The sequence below is a fragment of the Macaca fascicularis genome, chromosome 12 (genome assembly GCF_037993035.2).
Source record: "Macaca fascicularis isolate 582-1 chromosome 12, T2T-MFA8v1.1".
NCBI lineage: Eukaryota > Metazoa > Chordata > Mammalia > Primates > Cercopithecidae > Macaca > Macaca fascicularis.
The window spans coordinates 115300606-115320520 of NC_088386.1; the positions used below are offsets into that span (position 1 = coordinate 115300606).

Below are 19915 nucleotides of genomic sequence, written 5' to 3' on the forward strand. Positions count from 1 at the left end.
ACAAACAAACAAACAAACAAACAAACAAAACACACACACAATCCATGCTTACAGCATAATTAGGAGACAGAAAACACCACAAACTATGATGGTAAAGTGCTGCCACCTGGCCACTGTTACTCTGAAGTCCTACTATCACCATTAACACCAGGGAGCTCAGTTCTCTGGTAGCATTCCCTACTGTGAACCCTACTGTGAACTGGCCTACAAAGGACAGCCACCTCTCAGTGAAAGTCTAGTAACTGTCATACTACAGCATGCAGGGTTACCACCACCACACTTAGCATTAACAAACAAATAAGAATCCTGGTACTTAGAATAGAATAAGAATACACAGAATAGACTAAGTTAAGGAAAAGAGGAGAATGGACAAATACAAGAGAAAGAAGGCGGAGGAGGAAAAAAAAAAAGGAGAAAGAGGAAGAGAAGAAAAAAGGGGCTGGGCGTGGTGGCTCACGCCTATAATCCCAGCACTTTGAGAGGCTGAGGCGGGCACATCACCTAAGGTCAGGAGTTTGAGACCAGCCTGGCAAACATGATGAAATCCTGCCTCTACAAAAAAAAAAATATTAGCCGGGTGCGGTGGCGGGCACCTGTAATCCCCACTAGTCAGGAGGCTGAGGCAGGAGAATGGCTTGAACCCGGGAGGCAGAGGTTGCAGTGAGCCGAGATGGTGTCACTGCACTCCAGCCTGGGTGACAGAATGAGACTCCGTCTCCAAAAAAAAAAAAAAAAAAAAAAAAGAAGAAGAAAATAAAAGAAAATTCTAGAAAAGGTAAACTAATCTATAGCGACAGAAAGGAGATCAATGGTTACTTGGATGTCAGGAGTGGAGAGAGAGATTGATTGATTGCAAAGGGGTACAAGAGGATGATGGAAAGGTTTTATATCTTGATTGTGGTGGTGGTGTCCCAGGTGTATATGGTATATCTGTCAAAATGCATAGAATTTTACACTTTAACTGTATAATTTATTATATTGAAATTATACCCCAATAATTTTTTTTTTTTTTTTTTTTTTTTTTTGAGATGGAGTTTCGCTCTTGTTGCCCAGGCAGCAGTGCAATGGCGTGATCTCGGCTTACCACAACCTCTGCCTCCCCGGTTCAAGTGATTCTCCTGCCTCAGCCTCCCGAGTAGCTGGGATTACAGGCATGTGCCACCATGCCCGGCTAATTTTGTATTTTTAGTAGAGACAGGGTTCCTCTGTGTTGGTATGGCTGGTCTTGAACTCCAGACCTCAAGTGATCCGCCCACCTTGGCCTCCCAAAGTGCTGGGATTACAGGCGTAAGCCACTGCACCCAGCCTTCATGTATAACTTTTAACTCTCCGTAAACGTAATTACTGTTGACTGGAAGCTTTACTGATAACATAAACAGTAGATTATCACATATGATGTATGTTCTATGTATTATACACTGTATTCTTACAATAAAATAAGCTAGAGAAAAGAAAATGTTATGCCTGTAATCCCAGCACTTTGGGATGCTGAGGCAGGAGGAATGCTTAGGACAGGAGTTCAAGACCATCCTGGGAAATGTAGTGAGAATCCGTTTCTACAAAACATTTAAAAAATAGCTGGGTTCAGGAGGCTGAAGTGGGAGGATCGCTTGAGCCTGGGAGGTGAAGGTTGCACTGAGCCAAGATCTTGCTACTGCACTCCAGCCTGGGCAACAGAGCAAGACACTGTCTTTAAAAAAAAAAAAAAAAAGCGGGGGAGAGAGAATATATTTACTATTCATTAAGTGGAAGTGGAAATGGCTCATCATAAAGTCTTCATCTTCATCGTCTTCATGTTGAGTAGGCCAAGGAGGAGGAAAAGAGGGGTTGGTTGGAGTATTAGTGGGAGAAGAGGCGGAAGAGGTAGAATAGGGGGTTGCGGGGGCGGGGGTTCAGAAGAGCCAGGCATATCGGTATAACATTTTTTTTTTTTTTTCGAGATGGAGTCTTGCTCTGTTGCCCAGGCTGGAGTGCGGTGGTGTGATCTCAGCTCACTGCAACTTTCGCCTCCCAGGTTCAAGTGATTCTCCTGCCTCAGCCTCCTGAGTAGCTGGGATTACAGATGCCCACCACCACAACTGGCTAATTTTTATATTTTTAGTAGCAATGGGGTTTTACCATGTTAGCCAGACTGGTCTGGAACTCCTTTCCTCATGATCCGCCCACCTCAGCTTCCCAAAGTGCTGGGATTACAGGTGTGAGCCACTGCGCCTGACCAGTATAACTTTTATTGGAAAAAATCCACATGTAAGTGGATGGATTTGAATTGCACAGGTCCATTTATATGTTGATTTTCTTCCATCTCTGGGGTAACATTTCTATCACCCTCTTAAAGTTTTCTTGCACCCTTTTGCAACCAAACTCTCTCTTAATCCTTGACATTCGAGCAACCACTGGTCTGCTGTCACTATAGTTCAGTTGGCATTTTCTAGAATTTATCCCATGAGAAAAACTTAGGCAAATGTACAATAATATATGTATATTTATCTCAGTGTTGTTTAGACTTGTCAACTGAAGAAAAAAATTAAATGACCATTATTAAAAGACTGAATAATGACCATCTATACAATAAAATACTGTACACCAATTGTAAGAGTAAATATAGTGCTAAGGTAAAATTTTTTTATGTAAGTAATACATGGTACATTCTGTTATACAAAAGGAAACCATTACAAAAAGGGTAAGGCTCTTTTGTCACTCCCAACCCAGAAAATCACTGTAAAAGTTTGATGTGCATTTTTCCAGGCTTTTTCTATGCATGTATACATCTACATGCATATTTATACACATATAAAAATATATATTAATTTTTTTTGAGACAGTCTTGCTCTATTGCCCAGACTGGAGTACAGTGGCACGATCTTGGCTCACTGCAACCTCCGCCTCCCCGGCTCAAGCTATTCTCCTGCCTCAGCCTCTCAAGTAGCTGGGATTACAGGCACCTGCCACCACGCATGGCTAATTTTTTGTATTTTTAGTAGAGACAGGTTTTCACCATGTTGGCCAGGCTGGTTTTGAACTCCTGATCTCAAGTGATCTGCCCACCTCAGCCTCCCAAAGTGCTAGCATTACAGGCATAAGCCACCATGCCCGGCCACATAATAGTATTTTGAAGGTACATGGGTTTTGCACAAATTCCTTATCCTATGTCCAGTTCTGCAACCTGCCTTTTCTACTCAACAATGTCTTTGTAATCTCTTCATGTTAGTACATACAATATACAATTTACCTTTTTCTCAATAGCTACCTATAACAGACATTTCATAGTGTATTTGGCCTTGCCTTTACTGAGAAATCTTTAGATGAATTCTAACTTTTTGCCATTGCTAAATTAAATTTATATGTATTGATATAGAAATATCTCTATATTATATTAAGTTTTTTAGAAAGCTGAAGTGGAATATTTATATAGACATAAACTTTTATATAGATATCAAAAAGATTGGAAGGACACCAGTTTGTACATTATTTTAGTGGAAGGAAGGAGATTGGTTTATAAACAGACTTTGACTTTTTCTTCTTTTTCTTTTTTGAGACAGTTTCACTCTTGTTGCCCAGGTTACAGTGCAATGGCACAATCTTGGCTCACTGCAACCTCCGCCTCCTGGGTTCAAGTGATTCTCCTGCCTCAGCCTCCCAAGTAGCTGATATTACAGCATGTGCGACCACGCCCGGCTAATTTTGTATTTTTAGTAGAGATAGGGTTTCTCCATGTTGGTCAGGCTGGTCTTGAACTCCTGACCTCAGGTGATCCACCCGCCTCAGCCTCCTAAAGTGCTGGGATTACAGGCATGAGCCATCGTGCCCGGCCTTTTTTCTTTGAGACAGAGTCTTGCTCTGTTGCCCAGGCTGGAGTACAGTGGCACCATCTCAGCTCACTGCAACTTATGCCTCTTGGGTTCAAGCTATCCTCCTGCCTCAGCCTCCCGAGAAGCTGAGATTACAAGTATGCGCCACCATGCCTGGCTAATTTTTTTGTATTTTTTCACCATGTTGGCAAGGCTGGTCTTGAACTCTGACCTCAAGCGATCCACCTGCCTTGGCCTCCCAAAGTGCTGGGAATACAGGTGTGAGTCATGGCACCCAGCCAGACTGACTTTTCCAATTTTTTCAGTGATAATCTTTTTTCCTGATAATATGTTCACAACCAAGTAATACCAGGGACTGCTGAGAAGTGGATGATGAAGGGTGATAAGGTATAGACTGTGCCCTTCTCTTTGCAGCTCCTGAGAGGGGTTGGGGAGGGACTGGGGGAGGTGGGAAACAGCTTTGGCTGCCCAGAGCAGCTCTGAAGGGGGCCCGATGCTGAACAGGATATCTGAGGGCAGAGCGGGACACCTATTCTGGGGATGGAAGGAGGAAAGACCGTTGAGGCCACTTCCTAGGAGGAGGACTAGGGGTGGGAGAAGTGATCTTCCGCTTAAGGACCCAGCCCACCCTTCACCCACTTCAGGTATGGACTTGAGACAGAGAAGAGATTTAAAATCAGATTTAAAACCATCATCTCCCAGGAGCGTGGCCTCCTCCACCTGCTCCCCAACTGTTCTGGTTCCAAAGGTTCAAGCCAGGTTCAACTCCCACTCCTCTAGTCTCCAAATAAGCATAGCACGGAGAGTCTGAGTGAAAATCCACTTTAATAATCCAGCTTCAGCTCAGCTAAGAACTTCCCCTCTCAGGTGCAAAGGGATGGCAGGGAAGTCTTTCCAAGAGGGCTCAATCCACTAAGAGATTATGGCTCAGAGAAGGGAACAGCTCAAAGAAGCCCTATAATGGGAGGCAACATGGAATTTGAAATTAGTGAGTGACCAGATGGAGATGTCCTACCACCCACCTCATACCAACATTATGTTCCAGCAGGAGAAGCACCGAGGTTTCATCTGTTCTTGACAGCCACCCCAGTCTTCTCAGCCCTGATACCCTCTTCCCATCCCTTCATTTTCCATTTCTTTGGGTCAGGGCCCCTGAGCCTTTAGAAGAATATGTACCGTTGTTTTATCTCTTTTTTCTCTTTTGTAGAGACATGGTCTTGCCATGTTGCTCAGGCTGATCTCAAACTCCTGGCCTAAGCAATCATCCTACCTTCCAAAGTGTTGACATTACAGCATGAGCCATTGTGGTTGGCCAGGACCCTTGTTTTCCTACATGGCCCCAGTAAGACAACCAGCCCCCACTACTCAGGCCAGTCACTTTGTGATGGCAATGCTGTCCCAGCAACCAATCCAGGCACTAGAGGGGAAGGAGCCCAGCTGCCATTGAGAGGGTCTGGGGTGGGTTACCTTGAAGAGGGTGAGGGTCTGGAGGACTCCTGTAGTACAGGCCATCTCCCGGATAGAGTGCATGGCCAGTTGGGGGCTGCCTAAATCTAGCACCCGCAGCCCCAGCCGAGAAGCCAAGATAGGTCCAATGGTGGTTCCACAAGGGGAGTCATTCCGGACCATGAGATCCTAGGGGGAGAAGGAGACTCATGAGCAATATGCAGTGTGTGCTTATCAGAGCCAAGGAGGACGCCATCTTAGAACTGCAGGGCGGGAAGGGGCTTGGGAGACAGTCCATTCGGAGCAAAAATCAAAGCCAATGCTAAATGGCAGACCCCAAAGGACAATATATTCTGAATTGGTCCCATTCGCTCTCCATCACCACCACCCTAGTTCCAATCCATTCTCCACACAGCAGGAAGGGGGATTTTAAAAAGTATCCATCCTTGTCACCCTCTTGCTTAATATCCACACCCAGAGAAAAAGAACACTCAGTGATATTAATGTCTTTAAAAATATTGCTACTGACATTTTGAAATGATTTTCTTTATATTATGGTAAAAGAGTCAATAAGAAAATGAAAATACGATGCTAGATATCAAGGTTTTCAGTGTAAGAGGAAACAGAATTACAAAATCAAATTGGTAATAACTATTTAACTAACCAAGAATAATTTTATGAATAAGAATTACGGTATTAACTCATGATTTTTATTTAAACATTTTTATTTTATTTTATTTATTTTGAGATGTAGTCTCCCTGCCATGCCCAGGCTGGAGTGCAGTGGCACGACCTCAGCTCACTGCAACCTCTGCCTCCTGGGTTCAAGTGATTCTCCTGCCTCAGCCTCCCGAGCAGCTGGGATTACAGGCACCCACCACCACGCCCAGCTAATTATTGTGTTTTTAGTAGAGATGGGGTTTCACCATATTGGCCAGGCTGTTCTCGAACTCCTGACCTCAACTGATCCATCCATCTCGGCCTCTCCAAGTGCTGGGATTACAGGCCTGAGCTACTGCACCTGGCTTCATGATTTTTAAAATATGTACTTTTTTCTTGCTGTGTCCATGGAAATGTTCCCAAAGTACCATCCCCTCCCCAAAGAACAATGAACACTTGCAGTGCCAGACCATGGTCTCTAATACCATTGCTCATCAAAAGCTATTGAGTCTGGGGGGTGAAATGAACAAGACACGCCTGCAATTTTTGTTGTTCCAAAGAGCAAGGAGACTTCCAAGAGTCAAAGGCCACAGGGGTTATGCTGAAGGGGCTCCCATTGGTCAAAGCCATGACAATTCACACATCAAATATAATAATTATAGTGGACACTGAATAAATGAAATTCCATGATCTATGATAGTCAGAAAGGGAAAAGCAGGCCAGGTGTGCTGGCTCACACCTGTAATCCCAGCACTTTGGGAGGCCAAGGCGGGCAGATCACATAATGCCAGGAGTTCGAGACCAGCCTGGCCAACATGGTGAAACCCTGTCTCTATTAAAAATACAAGAAACAGGCCGGGTGCGGTGGCTCACGCCTATAATCCCAGCATTTTGGGAGGCCGAGGTGGGCGGATCACGAGGTCAGGAGATCAACACCATCCTGGCTAACAGGGTGAAACCCCGTCTCTACTAAAAATACAAAAAAATTAGCGGGGCCTGGTGGTGGGCGCCTGTAGTCCCAGCTACTCGGGAGGCTGAGGGCAGGAGAATGGCGTGAACCCAGCAGGTGGAGCTTGAAGTGAGCCGAGATCACGCCACTGCACTTCAGCCTGGGCGACAGAGCAAGATTCCAACTCAAAGGAAAAAGAAAAAAACAAATACAAGCAACAGCCAGGCATGGCGGCTCACGCCTGTAATCCTAGCACTTTGGGAGGCCCAGACGGGCGGATCACGAGGCCAGGAGATCGAGACCATCCTGGCTAACACGGTGAAACCCCATCTCTACTAAAAATATAAAAAAATTAGCCGGGCGTGGTGGTGGGCGCCTGTAGTCCCAGCTACTCGGGAGGCTGAGGGCAGAATGGTGTGAACCCAGGAGGCGGAGCTTGAAGCGAGCCAAGATCACGCCACTGCACTTCAGCCTGGGCCACAGAGCAAGATTCCAACTCAAAGAAAAAAGGAAAAAAATATATATATATATAAGAAACAGCCAGGCATGGTGGTGCACGCCTGTAATCCCAGCTACTCGGGTGGCTGAGGCATGAGAATCTCTTGAACCTGGGGGGAGGAGGTTGCAGTGAGCAGAGCCTGGGCGACAGAGCGAGACCCTGTCTTAAAAAAAAAAAAAGGAAAAAGGAAAAGGAAAAATCCTTCTTTGTCACTATTTGAGATGACACTTCACCTTGAAAAGTGGATAACAGAAAGAATTAGCATTTATCCTGCTTTCCAATAGGAATGATATTCCATGATAACCAAAGAACCCTAGTTGATTGGAGGGAAGAAGTTCCACTTCACAGAAGAATGGAAGACTGAAAGAATTCAGGGGAAGCAGGCATTTTTCGGTAAATTCTAATGAAATTACTGATTTAGGCAAGGATTACTGTGTTAAAACCATTAGGTGTCTGGTTAATAGGGAACTCATCACTTATATGGGTCACTGTCAGGTCAATAGTGGGAAAACCACCATATAATGAAGGGGTAAGAGGCCATCACTGGTCCAGTGGTCAATCTTTGCAAGGCTAAGGGTGGCCCACCCAGATATCATGTGTGTGATGCCATATGAATACACCAGCCATGTCTTCTAGCCAAAAATGTTTAACTTGAGGCTGGGCACAGTGGCTTACGCCTGTAATCCTAGCACTTTCGGAGGCTGAGGTGGATGGATCACTTGAGGTCAGGAGTTCAAGACCAGTCTGGCCAACATGGTGAAACCCTGTCTCTACTAAAAATACAAAAATTAGCTGGGCATCATGGTGCACACGTGTAATCCCAGCTACTTTGGAGGCTGAGACAGAAGGATCGCTTGAACTGGGGAGGTGGAGGTTGCAATGAGCCGAGATCACGCCATTAGACTCCAGCCTGGGCAACAGAGTAAGACTCTCACTCTGTCAAAAAAAAAAACAAAAAACTTTAACTTGAATGCATCAAGTCTTTAGAAATTCCAGTTGATAGGAAATACAGGGCTTACAGACAAGCGAAAGACACCATGGGGCAGCAAGGAGACATATCCAGAAGTTTCTTGAATAAGCCAATGTAAAAAGGGGTGGAAGGAACTGTGCTACGTTAGAAGACATTTAAGCAACATATTAGCCAAATATAACGCATGGTCCTGAGTTGGATACTAGGGTGGGTCAAATAACTGTAAAAAAATATTTTGAGGATAACTGGGGAAAATGGAAAGTTATCTGTGCATTAGATGAGGTACAAGTTTACTGAAACAACAATTTCCTGAAATGGGATTGAGACTGGTAGATCATGCCTGTAATCCCAGCAGTTTGGGAGGCCAAGATGGGAGGATTGCTTGAAGCCAGGAGTTCAAGACCAGCCTGGGCAACATAGCAAGAACCCCATTTTAACTAAAAATAGAAAATTAGCCAGCATGGTGGCATGCATCTGTAGTACCAGCTACTAGGGAGGTTGAGGCAGGAAGATCTCCTGAGCTCAGGAGTTTGAGGGTGCAGTGAGCTATGATCATGCCACTGCACTCCATCCTGGGAGACAAAGCAAGACCGTTTCTAATTTTAAAAAAACAATTAAAAAAAAACTGAAATAGAAAGGTGAAGATGACTGAGTGAAAAGAGGCAACAAAAATATATCCAATATAATATCATTTTTAAAAACTGTATATGAAGTTCATGCATAGAAAAAAATCTGGAAGACTACACCAAATTTCTGCAGATTAGTGTTTTACTTTCTCATCTCTATCTGTATTTTCTAATTTTCTAAAATACATGTGTCCTACTTCTGCCGTAAGTTATTAAAGAAAAATCTCCCAATGTCTTCTCACTGCCTTAGAATAAAATTGAAATGCCCTTCCATGGCCTAGGTATTCCTGCATGATCACTGAGCTGGGCCTCTTCCCTGACCCCCTCCTGCTCTCATCCTGGCTCTACCATCCTGCCTTTCTCTCCTCCTAATAGAGAGCTCATTCCTGGTCCCCTTGGGGCCTTTCTACTTGTGCCCTCTGGCTGGGACCCTCCCATAGCTGCTTGTTTCTCAGTGGTTAGGTCTCAGCTCCAATATCCAATATCAGAGAAGGCTTTCTGGGGGCAGAACAATTCAGCTTTCTGAAAGGAAGAGCTAGCACTGTACAGCAGAAAGAGCCCTGGGCTGGGAGTCAGGATGCTGCGGTTCTACGCCTGACTATGCCAGAACTTGCCTGCTATGATTGTCACTGGACCACCCATGCCCGAGTCCCTGATATAGACAGGTAGATAGATATAGAAATAGACAGTCATGCACTACATAGTGACATTTCAGTCAAGGATAGACTACATGGCAGTGGTCTCATGAGATTATAATGGAGCTGAAAAATTCCTGTCGCCTAGTGACATCACAGCTGTCGCAATGTTGTGGCACAATGCATGACTCACTTGTCTGTGATGACGCCGGTGTAAATAAATCTACTGTGCTGCCAGTCATATAAAAGCATAACACATGCAATTATGTACAGCATGCAATACCTAAGAATGATAATAAATGACTATGTTATGGTTTATGTGTTTACTATATTATGCTTTTTATTGTTATTTATTTATTTTGAGACGGCGTTTCACTCATTGCCCAGGCTGGAGTGCAATGGCGCCATCTTGGCTCCCTGCAACCTCTGCCTCCCAGGTTCAAGCGATTCTCCTGTCCCAGACTCCTGAGAAGCTGGGATTACAGGTGTGCACCACCGCACCCAGCTAATTTTTGTATTTTCAGTAGAGACGAGGTTTCACCATGTTGGCCAACTGGTTTTGAACTCCTGACTTCAAGTGATCCGCCCGCCTCGGCCTCCCAAAGTGCTGGGATAACAGGCGTAAGCCACAATGCCCGGTCTATTGTTATTTTAGAATGTACTCCTACTTATTGGGGGGAAGAAAAAAGTTAACTGTAAAACAGCCTCAGGCAGGTTCTTTAGGAGCTGTGCCAGAAGGAGCTTTGCCAGAAGAAGGCATTGTTATCATAACAGATAGCAGCTCCCTGAATGTCAGTATCCCTGAAGACCTTCCAGTGGGACAAGATGTTGAGGTGGAAGACAGGGACATTGATAATCCTGATCCTGTATAGGCCTAGGCTAATGTGTATGTTTCTGTCTTGGTTTTTAACCAAAAAGTTTAAAAATTTTTAAAATAACTAAAAATTTTAAAAATAGAAAAAAGCTTATAGAATAAGGATACAAAAACGAAATTATTTTGAATAGCTGTACTATGTGCTTGCGTTTTAAGCCAAGTGTTATTACAAAGGAGTCAAAAATTTAAAAAATGGAAGTTTACAAAGTAAAAAAGTTGGCCGGGCGCAGTAGCTCACGCCTGTACTCCCAACACTTTGGGAGGCCCAGGCAGGCAGATCACAAGGTCAGGAGTTCGAGACCAGCCCAACCAACAGGGTAAAACCCCATCTCTACTAAAAATACAAAAATTAGCTGGGTATGTGGTGGGTGCCTGTAATCCCAGCTACTCAGGAGGCTGAGGCAGGAGAATCGCTTGAACTAGGGAGATGGAGGTTGCAGTGAGCTGAGATCGCGCCACTGCACTCCAGCCTGGGTGACAAAGCGAGACTCCGTTTCAAAAATAAATAAATAAATAAATAAATAAATAAATAACAGTCAGCTAATTTATTGTTGAAGAAATACAATTTTCAAAATAAAGCCTAAGTGTCCAGCATTGATAAAATCTACACTAGTGTATAGTACTGTCCTAGGCCTTCACATTCACTCACCATTCAGGGCAACTTCGAGTGCTGTAAGCTCCATTCATAAGTGCCCTATACAGGTGGACCATTTTTAATCTTTTATAACATATGCTTGCTGTACCTTTTCTCTTTCTTTCTCTTTTTTTTTTTTTTTTGTTTTGTTTTTTGGAGACAGGGTCTCACTCTGTCACCCAGGCTGGAGTTCAATGGCAAGATCTCAGCTCACTGCAACCTCCACCTCCCGGGCTCAAGAGATCCTTCCCAAGTAGGGAAGGCCTCCCAAGTAGCTGGGACTACAGGCATGCACCACCACGCCTGGCTAATTTTTGTATTTTTTGGTAGGATGGGGTTTCACCATGTTGGTCAGGCTGGTTTTGAACTCCTGACCTCAAGTGATCTGCCTGTCTTGGCCTCCCAAAGTGCTGGGATTACAGGTGTGAGCCAACGTGCCTGGCCTCCTGTACCTTTTCTGTTTAGGTATACTTACCATTTTGTTACAATTACCTACAGTTTTCAGCACAGTAAGAAGCCGTACAGGTTTGCAGCCTAGGAGCAATGGGCTACACCACACAGCCTGGGTGCACAGCAGGCTGTCCGTCTCGGTTTGTGTACATACACTCCATGATGCTCACACAACAACAAAATTGCCTAATGATGCCATTTCCCAGAACGTATCCCTATTGTTAAGCAATGCATGACAGTATATGTGTGTATATATGCGTATGTACAATACTGTGTTACATACATATATGTATACAACATATATATGTACACAAACACACTGAGGAGAAAGGACTAGATGGCTGATTTCTCAGGCAAGAGAGAAAATGGGTAGCTGGGGTTCCATACTCCCCAGCCCTGAACTTTCCCTGTGGAAGCTCCTAGGGTGTGTACGAGACACAGGAAAGTGGGGGTGCTGCAGGGAAAGACAGGCCTACCGTGTGCCAGGAGCACACTGTACCTTCAGTCTTCATAGAAATCCAGCAAAGTAGGCATCACTATCACTATTCTACAGATGTGGAAACTGAGACTTAGAAAGGCTAGGAGACTACTCCAAGGTCACACAGCTAGCACCGCTGCAGAGCCAGCATGGAATCCAGCTATATTCAAAATCCCTACTTTGCTCACTCTACTGGGACCCCCTCCACTGAAGGCCATCTACCAGGTTCCCTGTTCATGGGGGGCCCATCTGTTTGTGTCCCCACCAAGCTCCCTCCATCACACCTTGCCAGGCAGGGCCCGCCCTCACCTGCAGGGGGACCTTGACTTTGTTGGCCACCTCTCGGATCAGGGCCTCTGACACTGCGTTTGAGGCATAGCGTTGCTTGCTGTTCACCTTGATCACGGGGCCCTGGGGAGAGTCAAGGGTGAGGCAGAGGTAATGACAGGCCCAAAGGGAATGAGTGGGGGCCCAGAACAGCCAGGCCTCCAAGTCCCCAGGGAGAAATGGCACATCTCACCTTGTGGAATAAGGGCCGGTGGTTCTCCTCATGCTTGTCCCTGTAAGAGACAGGTAAGGGCCAGGCATAGCAAACAGGAGGAGGCCTGTCAACACTCACCACCCTCCCATGGCAGACATCACTAATAGATCACCACTCTTTCCCGCCCAGCCCAGTGGGACTTTAGAGTCATTCCATACACAGGGTTCCGGGCAGCCTCTAGTAATAGATGGAAACAAGTTTGTAGACAAAGGCTATTCCACACACCTGGGTTAGGCATTGCATGACTTTGATCGAGTTGGTCTCGGAGTAGTGAAAAGGAAGTGCCCCTGAACCTCCCAGCAGAATGAAGAAGGGAGAAAGGAAGAGGCTGGGGCCAGGGCAGAGCCTTGAGGCAGGCTACGCTTGGGTCCCCAGTTATGTGAAGACTGTGACTGGCACTAGAGACTCACAGGTAGTTGGGATGCACAGCATGGGCCATGTCTGCGCTGATCATGAAGGACTTGGGTATGGCTTCCTCAAAGGCCGTCGGGTGCTGGCACGAGGCTGAGATCCGCCGCAGCACCAGCTCTGTCAGCAGTGACTGTGCTCCCTGTGCACTCTCAGACCCCACCTGGCGACAGCAGAGTCCTGACTCTAGGAATCTGGGCTCAGGGGCCTGATCTTGGAAGCCAGTGAGAGGGGTCCACTGCCCAACTAGCCCAAAACCCCACTGAGTCACTGGGTGTTCTTAGCAACACCCCTAACCTGGGGTCATCACTGAACACTGGACAGTGGGCTGAGGCCAAACTAACTCGCAGTCTTAACAGTACTGATGGGTTTCCTGCACTACTCCCCTTCCTCCTCCTGTGACCCTCACATCACAGGATGACAGGGTCATCCTGTGACCCTCAGCAGAGGTGCCCCACCAGACTGGTTAATTTTCTTTTATGCATATGACAGAGACTGCTAACTGTCCACGATATCTTTTATAACAGAACACCCAAGTTGTAGTTGAGCACTTAACTACCTAGCTAGAGATGACATTCCCAGGCTCCCCTGCAGCTAAGTTCTGTGGAATGTAAGCAGTGATGAATGTCATTTCTGGATTACACCCTTAAAGCCAGGGGGTGTCTACTGCCCCTTTTGTATTTTTAGTAGAGACAGGGTTTCACCGTGTTAGCCAGGATGGTCTCGATCTCCTGACCTCGTGATTCGCCTGTCTCAGTCTCCCAAAGTGCTAGGATTACAAGCGTGAGCCGCGCCCAGCCTTCTTTTCCTTTTTTTTTTTTTTGCCAAATTCAAATTGCCCTTCCTACTAACTCAGTGCAGACATGATGGCCAGAGCTGGAACGGCCACTCTGAATCCTGAAATGGAAGTCATGTGTTCAGGATGGCAGGGACCCCTACTAAACTGTTAACTCTGACCTGGGTTGTTACATGAGAGAGCACTATCTGTTCCAGCTCTCTTATGCAGCTGAGACTGCAGCCTCACACACACAGGCATCATGAGGACCTACTCTGTGCTGAGCCCTGGGGCTACGAGGAGGGACTGGGTAGAGTCCCTGTCCTAAAGGAAGAAGCTCACCATGTGGCACAAAGAGAGATACAGGAAAGACGGTCACCCTCGAATAAGCAGATGTATGTTGAGTCAGAGGAGACACCAAGTGCTAAGAAGGCCCAGGTGGCATCTCCTCTGTCTTTGGGGCCCCCAGAAGAGCCCTGGCTCATGGTGGATGCCTGGCACAAGTTGGCTGTGGAAGACTCTGCAGAGGGGACCCTCCCCAGAACCCTCCACGTACCTCTTCGTTGTCATACAGTGTGATCATGCGCACATGAGGCTCCGTGGCCAGGGAGCCAGGGCCTGCACAGGAATCTATCAAGGCCTGGTTCAGGGAAGGAAATGAGAGCATCATCTCCAACTTCCTTCTGCTGGAACTCAGCCCACCAGCACTTTGGGTGTGCACACTTCCCCGTCCACCAGCACCTTGGGTGTACACGTTCCCCTGTCTGCCTTCCGTGGCCATGGCTTTTATCAATTAGGGCACTGCCTGGCAGAGGGTGTGGTGGGAACCTTTCTTTTCTTTTTTTTTGTCGAGACAGAGTCTCGCTCTGTCGCCCAGGCTGGAGTGCGATGGTGTGATCTCGGCTCACTGCAAGCCCCGCCTCCAGGGTTCACGCCATTCTCCTGCCTCAGCCTCCCGAGTAGCTGGGACTATATGCGCCCGCCACCACACCAGGCTAATTTATTTTTTGTATTTTTAGTAGAGATGGGGTTTCACCGTGTTAGCCAGGATGGTCTCAATCTCCTGACCTCGTGATCTGCCCGTCTCAGCCTCCCAAAGTGCTGGGATTACAGGCGTGAGCCACCGTGCCCAGCCTTCTTTTCTTTCTTTTTCCTTTTTTTTTTTTTTGCCAAATCAATAGCTACATAGGTAGAAACCTTTAGGGTGTGGTAGGGACCGACTTCCTTCCTTCCTTCTTTCCTTCCTTCCTTCTTCCTTCCTTCCTTCTTTCCTTCCTTCTTCCTTCCTTCCTTCCTTCTTCCTTCCTTCCTTCCTTCCCTCCCTTCCCCCTCACTCCTTCCTTTTCTTCCTTTTGTTGCCAAATCAATAGCTAGGTAGAAACTTTTTCAACTGGGACAGGAGGCACCATCCTTTGGGTGTTCTCTACCTTCCCATGCAAAAGCCAGTAGGAAGATGTGGAGGAAGAAGAGAGGAAGAGCTGAGAGTCCTGGAAAGTCAAAAGGCTACACAGATCACATAAACTGATTGGCCTCAGGGAAAAGACTAACGTTCAAAGAGATGACAGACTCCATCAAGGTGACATGACTGGCTGGCTGCCTGCAGAAGTGGATGCAGGTCCCAGGTCCGGCTCTGGTCTCAGTTACAGCTCAAAGCCTATCTCCAGCCACAGGATTACAGGGAAGGAAAGGCAGAAAAAGGCAGAGGGAGATCAAGGGCAAGAGCAGAGAAAGAAAGGGAATTGACTAGGGTGGAGAGAAGGTAGGGAATAGCAAGGTGACTAGGAAGACAGGCTACCTGACTGAGATCCCAAGAAACAGGGAGAAGGCTGGGGCTTAAGCCTGAGGGGTGGAGTAGGAAGCAGAAGGAGGTGGATGATACTGCCTTGTGGGGTGATAAGGCCTTTCCCTGAGGCAGAGGTTAACTTCAGGAGAAGCAGCAGGAGCAAAGGCTAGGATAAGACACCGTGGTGCTCTAATCAACTTGTCAGCCTTCCTCTTGCCTCAACCCCCTGACAGTGCAAGGACAGAGTCCAAAGGTAGTGATGCTGAGGCTGCAGCATTTAGGGCCCCCTCCTGGTCCATCCAGCACCAGCAGACTGAGCAGGTAGACAATGGCCCTCTCTCACAACCTGCTGGGGCTTTAGGCAGCTCTTCCGACCCCAAACATGCCATCTCTGCTGGTGGTATGTACTGCCTAGGGTGCCCCAGCTCCTCACCTGCAGGGCACAGAAGCAACTGTGCAGATTGTCCAGCCGAGGAGCAAAGATGAACTCATCATAGGCACCACCCAAGACCTAGAGAGATAAGACAGTCAGCCCGACCTTCAACCCTCCACCCTTACTCACCTTTCTTTTGCTCCCAAGGGCCTCCTTGGTTTCTTGTGCAACCTCTCCCTGACCCCGGGCTTAGTGCACTATTTTCTTTTTTCTTTTTTTTTGAGATGAAGGTTCGCTCTTGTTGCCCAGTCTGAAGTGCAATGGCTTGATCTCAGCTCACTGCAACTTCTGCCTCCTGGGTTCCAAGGATTCTCGTGCCTCAGCCTCCTGAGTAGCTGGGATTACAGGCACGCACCACCAGGCCCAGCTAATTTTTGTATTTTTATTAGAGACGGGGTTTCAACATGTCGGTCAGGCTAGTCTTGAACTCCTGACCTTATATGATTCCTCCCGCCTCGGCCTCCCAAAGTGTTGGGATTCCTTGCTGGGCAGGACTGAGCAGAGACTGGAGAAGGGGGCTGGGCTGGCGCTGAGGAACAGAAGGGTGGAGGCCAATAGCTCTTGACCTCTTCCTGTGGGTCAAGAAGAGGAAGGGCTGAATTGTTACCAAAAAGCCCAAAGAAGTGAACAGAGGAAACCAGTCAAAAAACAGAAACAGAAACTCAGTACATGTTCAAGCAGTACAGAGCATCCAAAGATTTAGCAATCTCTGACCATCAGCAACAGCGAGACAGAGAACAGATGGCCACATCCAGACCTCTTTCCCTAAGCAGTTCAGTGTCAGTGTGGGTCAAAGCAGACAGGGCCCACCTATAGAAGAAACTCCTGTGGAATCTGTAAAAAGGGCCAATTCCAAGACAGTCCTAGCAGGCAGGTCTGGGGTGGGGAACTTGTCTTTTTGAGAATCACCACCTAGAAACAGTGAGGGATGTGTCTACTGCGAAGAATGGGGATGAGAGTCACTGAGGGCTTGGTGGAGGTGAAGGGTGCTTCAGCAGGACTGGCTACGGGTGGCTGGGATCCTGGAGGCCCTCCACCCACAGGTTCCTACAGCCAGTCCTCACCGCAGGCTGGGTGTCTGCAAGGCAGAGCTCCATCTCCACTATGTCCTTGGGGCTCAGCCCCAGATGGGCACAGAGCAGAGACATGAGGACCGAATGGTGCCGCTCCTCCTGCAGAGCAGAAAGACGCTGGGAAGAGTCCATTCCTCCTCTCCTCCCCTCTTCTCAGGGGACTCCCCATGATCAGGGGACTCTTACCGCAGCACTGAGAGGCCCTGGCTCAGGAGTCCCCTTCTCCAGCTCCTCCTGGATGGCTGTGGCAAGAATGGGGACTCTGTGGGGAGACGTGGGTTGGGGGGGGATTGTGAGAAGGGCACAGCAGAGTGGGGCATCTGGTAAGTTCAGGTGCCTCCTGATGGGCAACTGCCCCTGCCCTTCAATTCCCAGCCCACTCCCCAAATGGCAAGGCTGTGAGGACCCTTAGAAATTAACTGGGTCCCAAGAGTAAAATGTGACTGTGGCTACCATTAGGTAATAATCACCTGATATCATTCTCCACCCCTCCCAGCCACCGCAGCCCCACCCCAGTCTCACAGGTGCATCTCTGTGTTAGGCCCAAAGTTCTCGTTGATGTTTTGCTGCAGATGGATGGCCAGGTGTGGGATGCGAAGAATGGGCCGTTCCACATGCACCAGCCGCTGCTCCAGCCGACCTGAGGTAGGGCACTGTGGCCAGCCAGACCAAGTCAGCCCAGGGTGCCTCCTATCCCAGTGATCAGTCTTCACTCAGACTAAGCAGGATGGTCCTCTGACCAGACTGCCTCCACCCCTCTTCCCCACGGGTACCCTGAGGAGTCTGGCAGTCAGTCTTCCGAGGAGGCTCTGCCATTCCCAACCTCGGTTCCCACCTTGACAATGACGCGTCCAGCCAGAGTCAGGTCACGGTCAAACCAGGTGCTCCAGATCCCGCCACCATAGGTCTCCACACCGACTTGCTGGAAGCCCACCTGGCTGCGGCGAGACCGACGTTTCACCTGAGTGTAAAGATGGAGAAGAAATCAGAGAAGGCTTCATGACGAGATGTGGAGATGAGACTTCAGCTACACAGACAGCGGATATTAGTGTCACATGAAAGACTCAAAGTGTGGAGGAAGAGGCCAAAAAGTTTACGTTCTCCCTTACTCCAGGGGATAGAGGCTCCAGTTTGTACCTCCTGGTTCTCTTTTGCCCTGTACTCCCCCTGACATCTCCTCCCACCCCAACACCGTCCCATTTCCTTACCCGGAGGCAGGGGCTGTCCGTGTGGGCCCCGATGAGGCTGAAGCCATTGCCAGGAACATACTGGCCCCCTACAGCAAAAGCTATGATGGTAGAGGAGTTCCTAGTCATGAAGTACTGAGGAGAAGGGGAGGAAAGACAGGGGTGTGAGTTGCATTAGCCATCTGGCACACAGGGCTTTGAGACCCAGCCTAGGGACCCGCCTTTCCATCCCCACCCCACCCCCAGTACCTTGCTCTCCGGCTTAATATTCCATTTCTCAGTCTCCTTGAGTTCACTGAAGCCAGCCTGGAGAAGGCGGTTGCGGCATTCAGCCACAGCTGTGGGAAAAGCACCCTCTCACAGCGATGGAAGCTGGTGAGGGACACATCAGCCTCCACTCTTCTCCCTTGCCCTGGCCACCACTTACCGTGGAAAGGAGAGGGACTCCGGTTCACGAACTTGAGGAGTTCCTTGGCCGCAGTCTGCACCGCCTCTTGGCGGGCCTTACCGTTCATGGCCACCTAGGGGAGGGTGCGCTCAGACTTTTACGAGGTCTGGGACCCCTGACCTTTCACCCAGGTTCCGAGGATTCTCCCATCCCCACCCCCAGAAGTGACCACTCCAAGGCACAAACCTCTGCTTATGCCCGTCCCCACCGACAGACCCAAACCCAGGGCTGAAACTCTCCGTTGAAAGCTTCAGCCCGCCGGCCCAGGATCACGACCCGGGCCCGCCCCTTAATCCGAACTTTAGCCCGACTCCCTAAGTCCCACCCCCATGTTCCTGCCCAGCTAGGAAATACTGTTCTGCTCCCAAACTCCGGGATCCCAAGCGGGCCCTATACTCTGAGGCGGCCTGCATCACGTGCGCGTCCCCAGCCCGGAGCCAAAGCCCTGTACTCCAAGGAACACCCTGACTCCTCCTCATCCACCTAGTCTCTCGCAGGACTCCCCCTTCCAGTCCCAGGAACGTCGTCAGGTCACCCTCCGCGAGGCTTTCGGTTTCGCTTTGGGTCGGGCGGCCCCACTGCAGCACCGCGCTAAGCTTGGGCCCGGGAGGGCGCCGGACCCGGTTTGGGATCGAAATTCAAGCGGGGCCGTCAGGAGCCACCTACTTGCATGGCTCCGCGCGTCGGGTCGTGTCCGCTCATCCGGCCTCCGGGCTCGGCCCGCCCCCACCGCGCCGCCTGCCCCGCCCCTCACCAGCCCTGCAAGTCCTCCGCTTGCCCCTTCAGGCCGAGCCGCACGCGCAGGCCGTCATCAGGCTTCCCCGGCCGCCCAGCCCCGCCCCGCCCCTCGGCGGGCTTACCCTATGCGCTCCGCCCCTAACTGGGCCCCCACCACCTGCCTTGCACCCGCCCTTGCTCCGCCCTTGCTCCGCCCTTGCTCCGCCCCTAGCTTGGCCACCCCGTCCGCCCCGCCCCTCGCCAGGCAGCACGGCCCGCCGTGCCCTTAGTCAAGCTTCCTCGTCCGCCCCGCCTCTCGCCAGGCTGCACCGCCCTCCCCGCTTTGCCCCGCCCCTCACCGGGTTTCCCCACTCCGCTTCGGCCCTCGCTGTACCCCACCACTCGCCCTGTCCCCGCCCTTGCTCCGCCCCTAGTCTGGCTGCACAGCCCGCCCCGCTCTTCGTCAGGCCTCCCTGCGCTTCCCGCCCCTAGTCAGGCAGTGGCGCCCACTCCGCCCCGC

At 49.0% G+C, this 19915-nt stretch overlaps 1 protein-coding gene across 4 annotated transcripts; it reads right to left on the reverse strand.

Moving 5' to 3' along the window:
* Nucleotides 1-4617: 4617 nt before the first annotated feature.
* Nucleotides 4618-19515, reverse strand: DNPEP (aspartyl aminopeptidase). 4 transcript variants are annotated; one of them, XM_015432084.4, is made up of 15 exons: nucleotides 19345-19515; nucleotides 18658-18751; nucleotides 18480-18536; nucleotides 18252-18365; nucleotides 17879-18004; nucleotides 17566-17696; nucleotides 17230-17305; nucleotides 17035-17142; nucleotides 15971-16048; nucleotides 14311-14394; nucleotides 12982-13142; nucleotides 12551-12590; nucleotides 12340-12441; nucleotides 5277-5444; nucleotides 4618-4764 (listed from the first exon to the last, which is right to left on the reverse strand). In XM_015432084.4, exons 4-15 carry the CDS (start codon nucleotides 18357-18359, stop codon nucleotides 4714-4716), a joined length of 1233 nt encoding a protein of 410 aa, XP_015287570.3. In that variant the 5' UTR covers nucleotides 18360-18365; nucleotides 18480-18536; nucleotides 18658-18751; nucleotides 19345-19515; the 3' UTR covers nucleotides 4618-4713. The 4 variants fall into 4 exon arrangements, with proteins under 4 accessions (XP_015287570.3, XP_005574436.3, XP_005574438.3 ...); XM_005574379.5 differs by having other exon boundaries at nucleotides 18480-18568; XM_005574381.5 differs by having other exon boundaries at nucleotides 18480-18568; nucleotides 19162-19515.
* Nucleotides 19516-19915: the final 400 nt, after the last annotated feature.

What these genes read in the sequence shown, in the direction of transcription:
- DNPEP (XM_005574379.5), bottom strand. Translation starts at nt 19,380, where the DNA reads ATGAGCGGACACGACCCGACGCGCGGAGCCATGCAA. An exon ending in CACTGTATGACAACGAAGAG is followed by an intron (nt 13,143 to 14,310) that starts GTACGTGGAGGG and finishes TGCTGTCGCCAG; the next exon opens with GTGGGGTCTGAGAGTGCACA. An exon ending in ACCGGCCCTTATTCCACAAG is followed by an intron (nt 12,442 to 12,550) that starts GTGAGATGTGCC and finishes GACTCTCCCCAG; the next exon opens with GGCCCCGTGATCAAGGTGAA.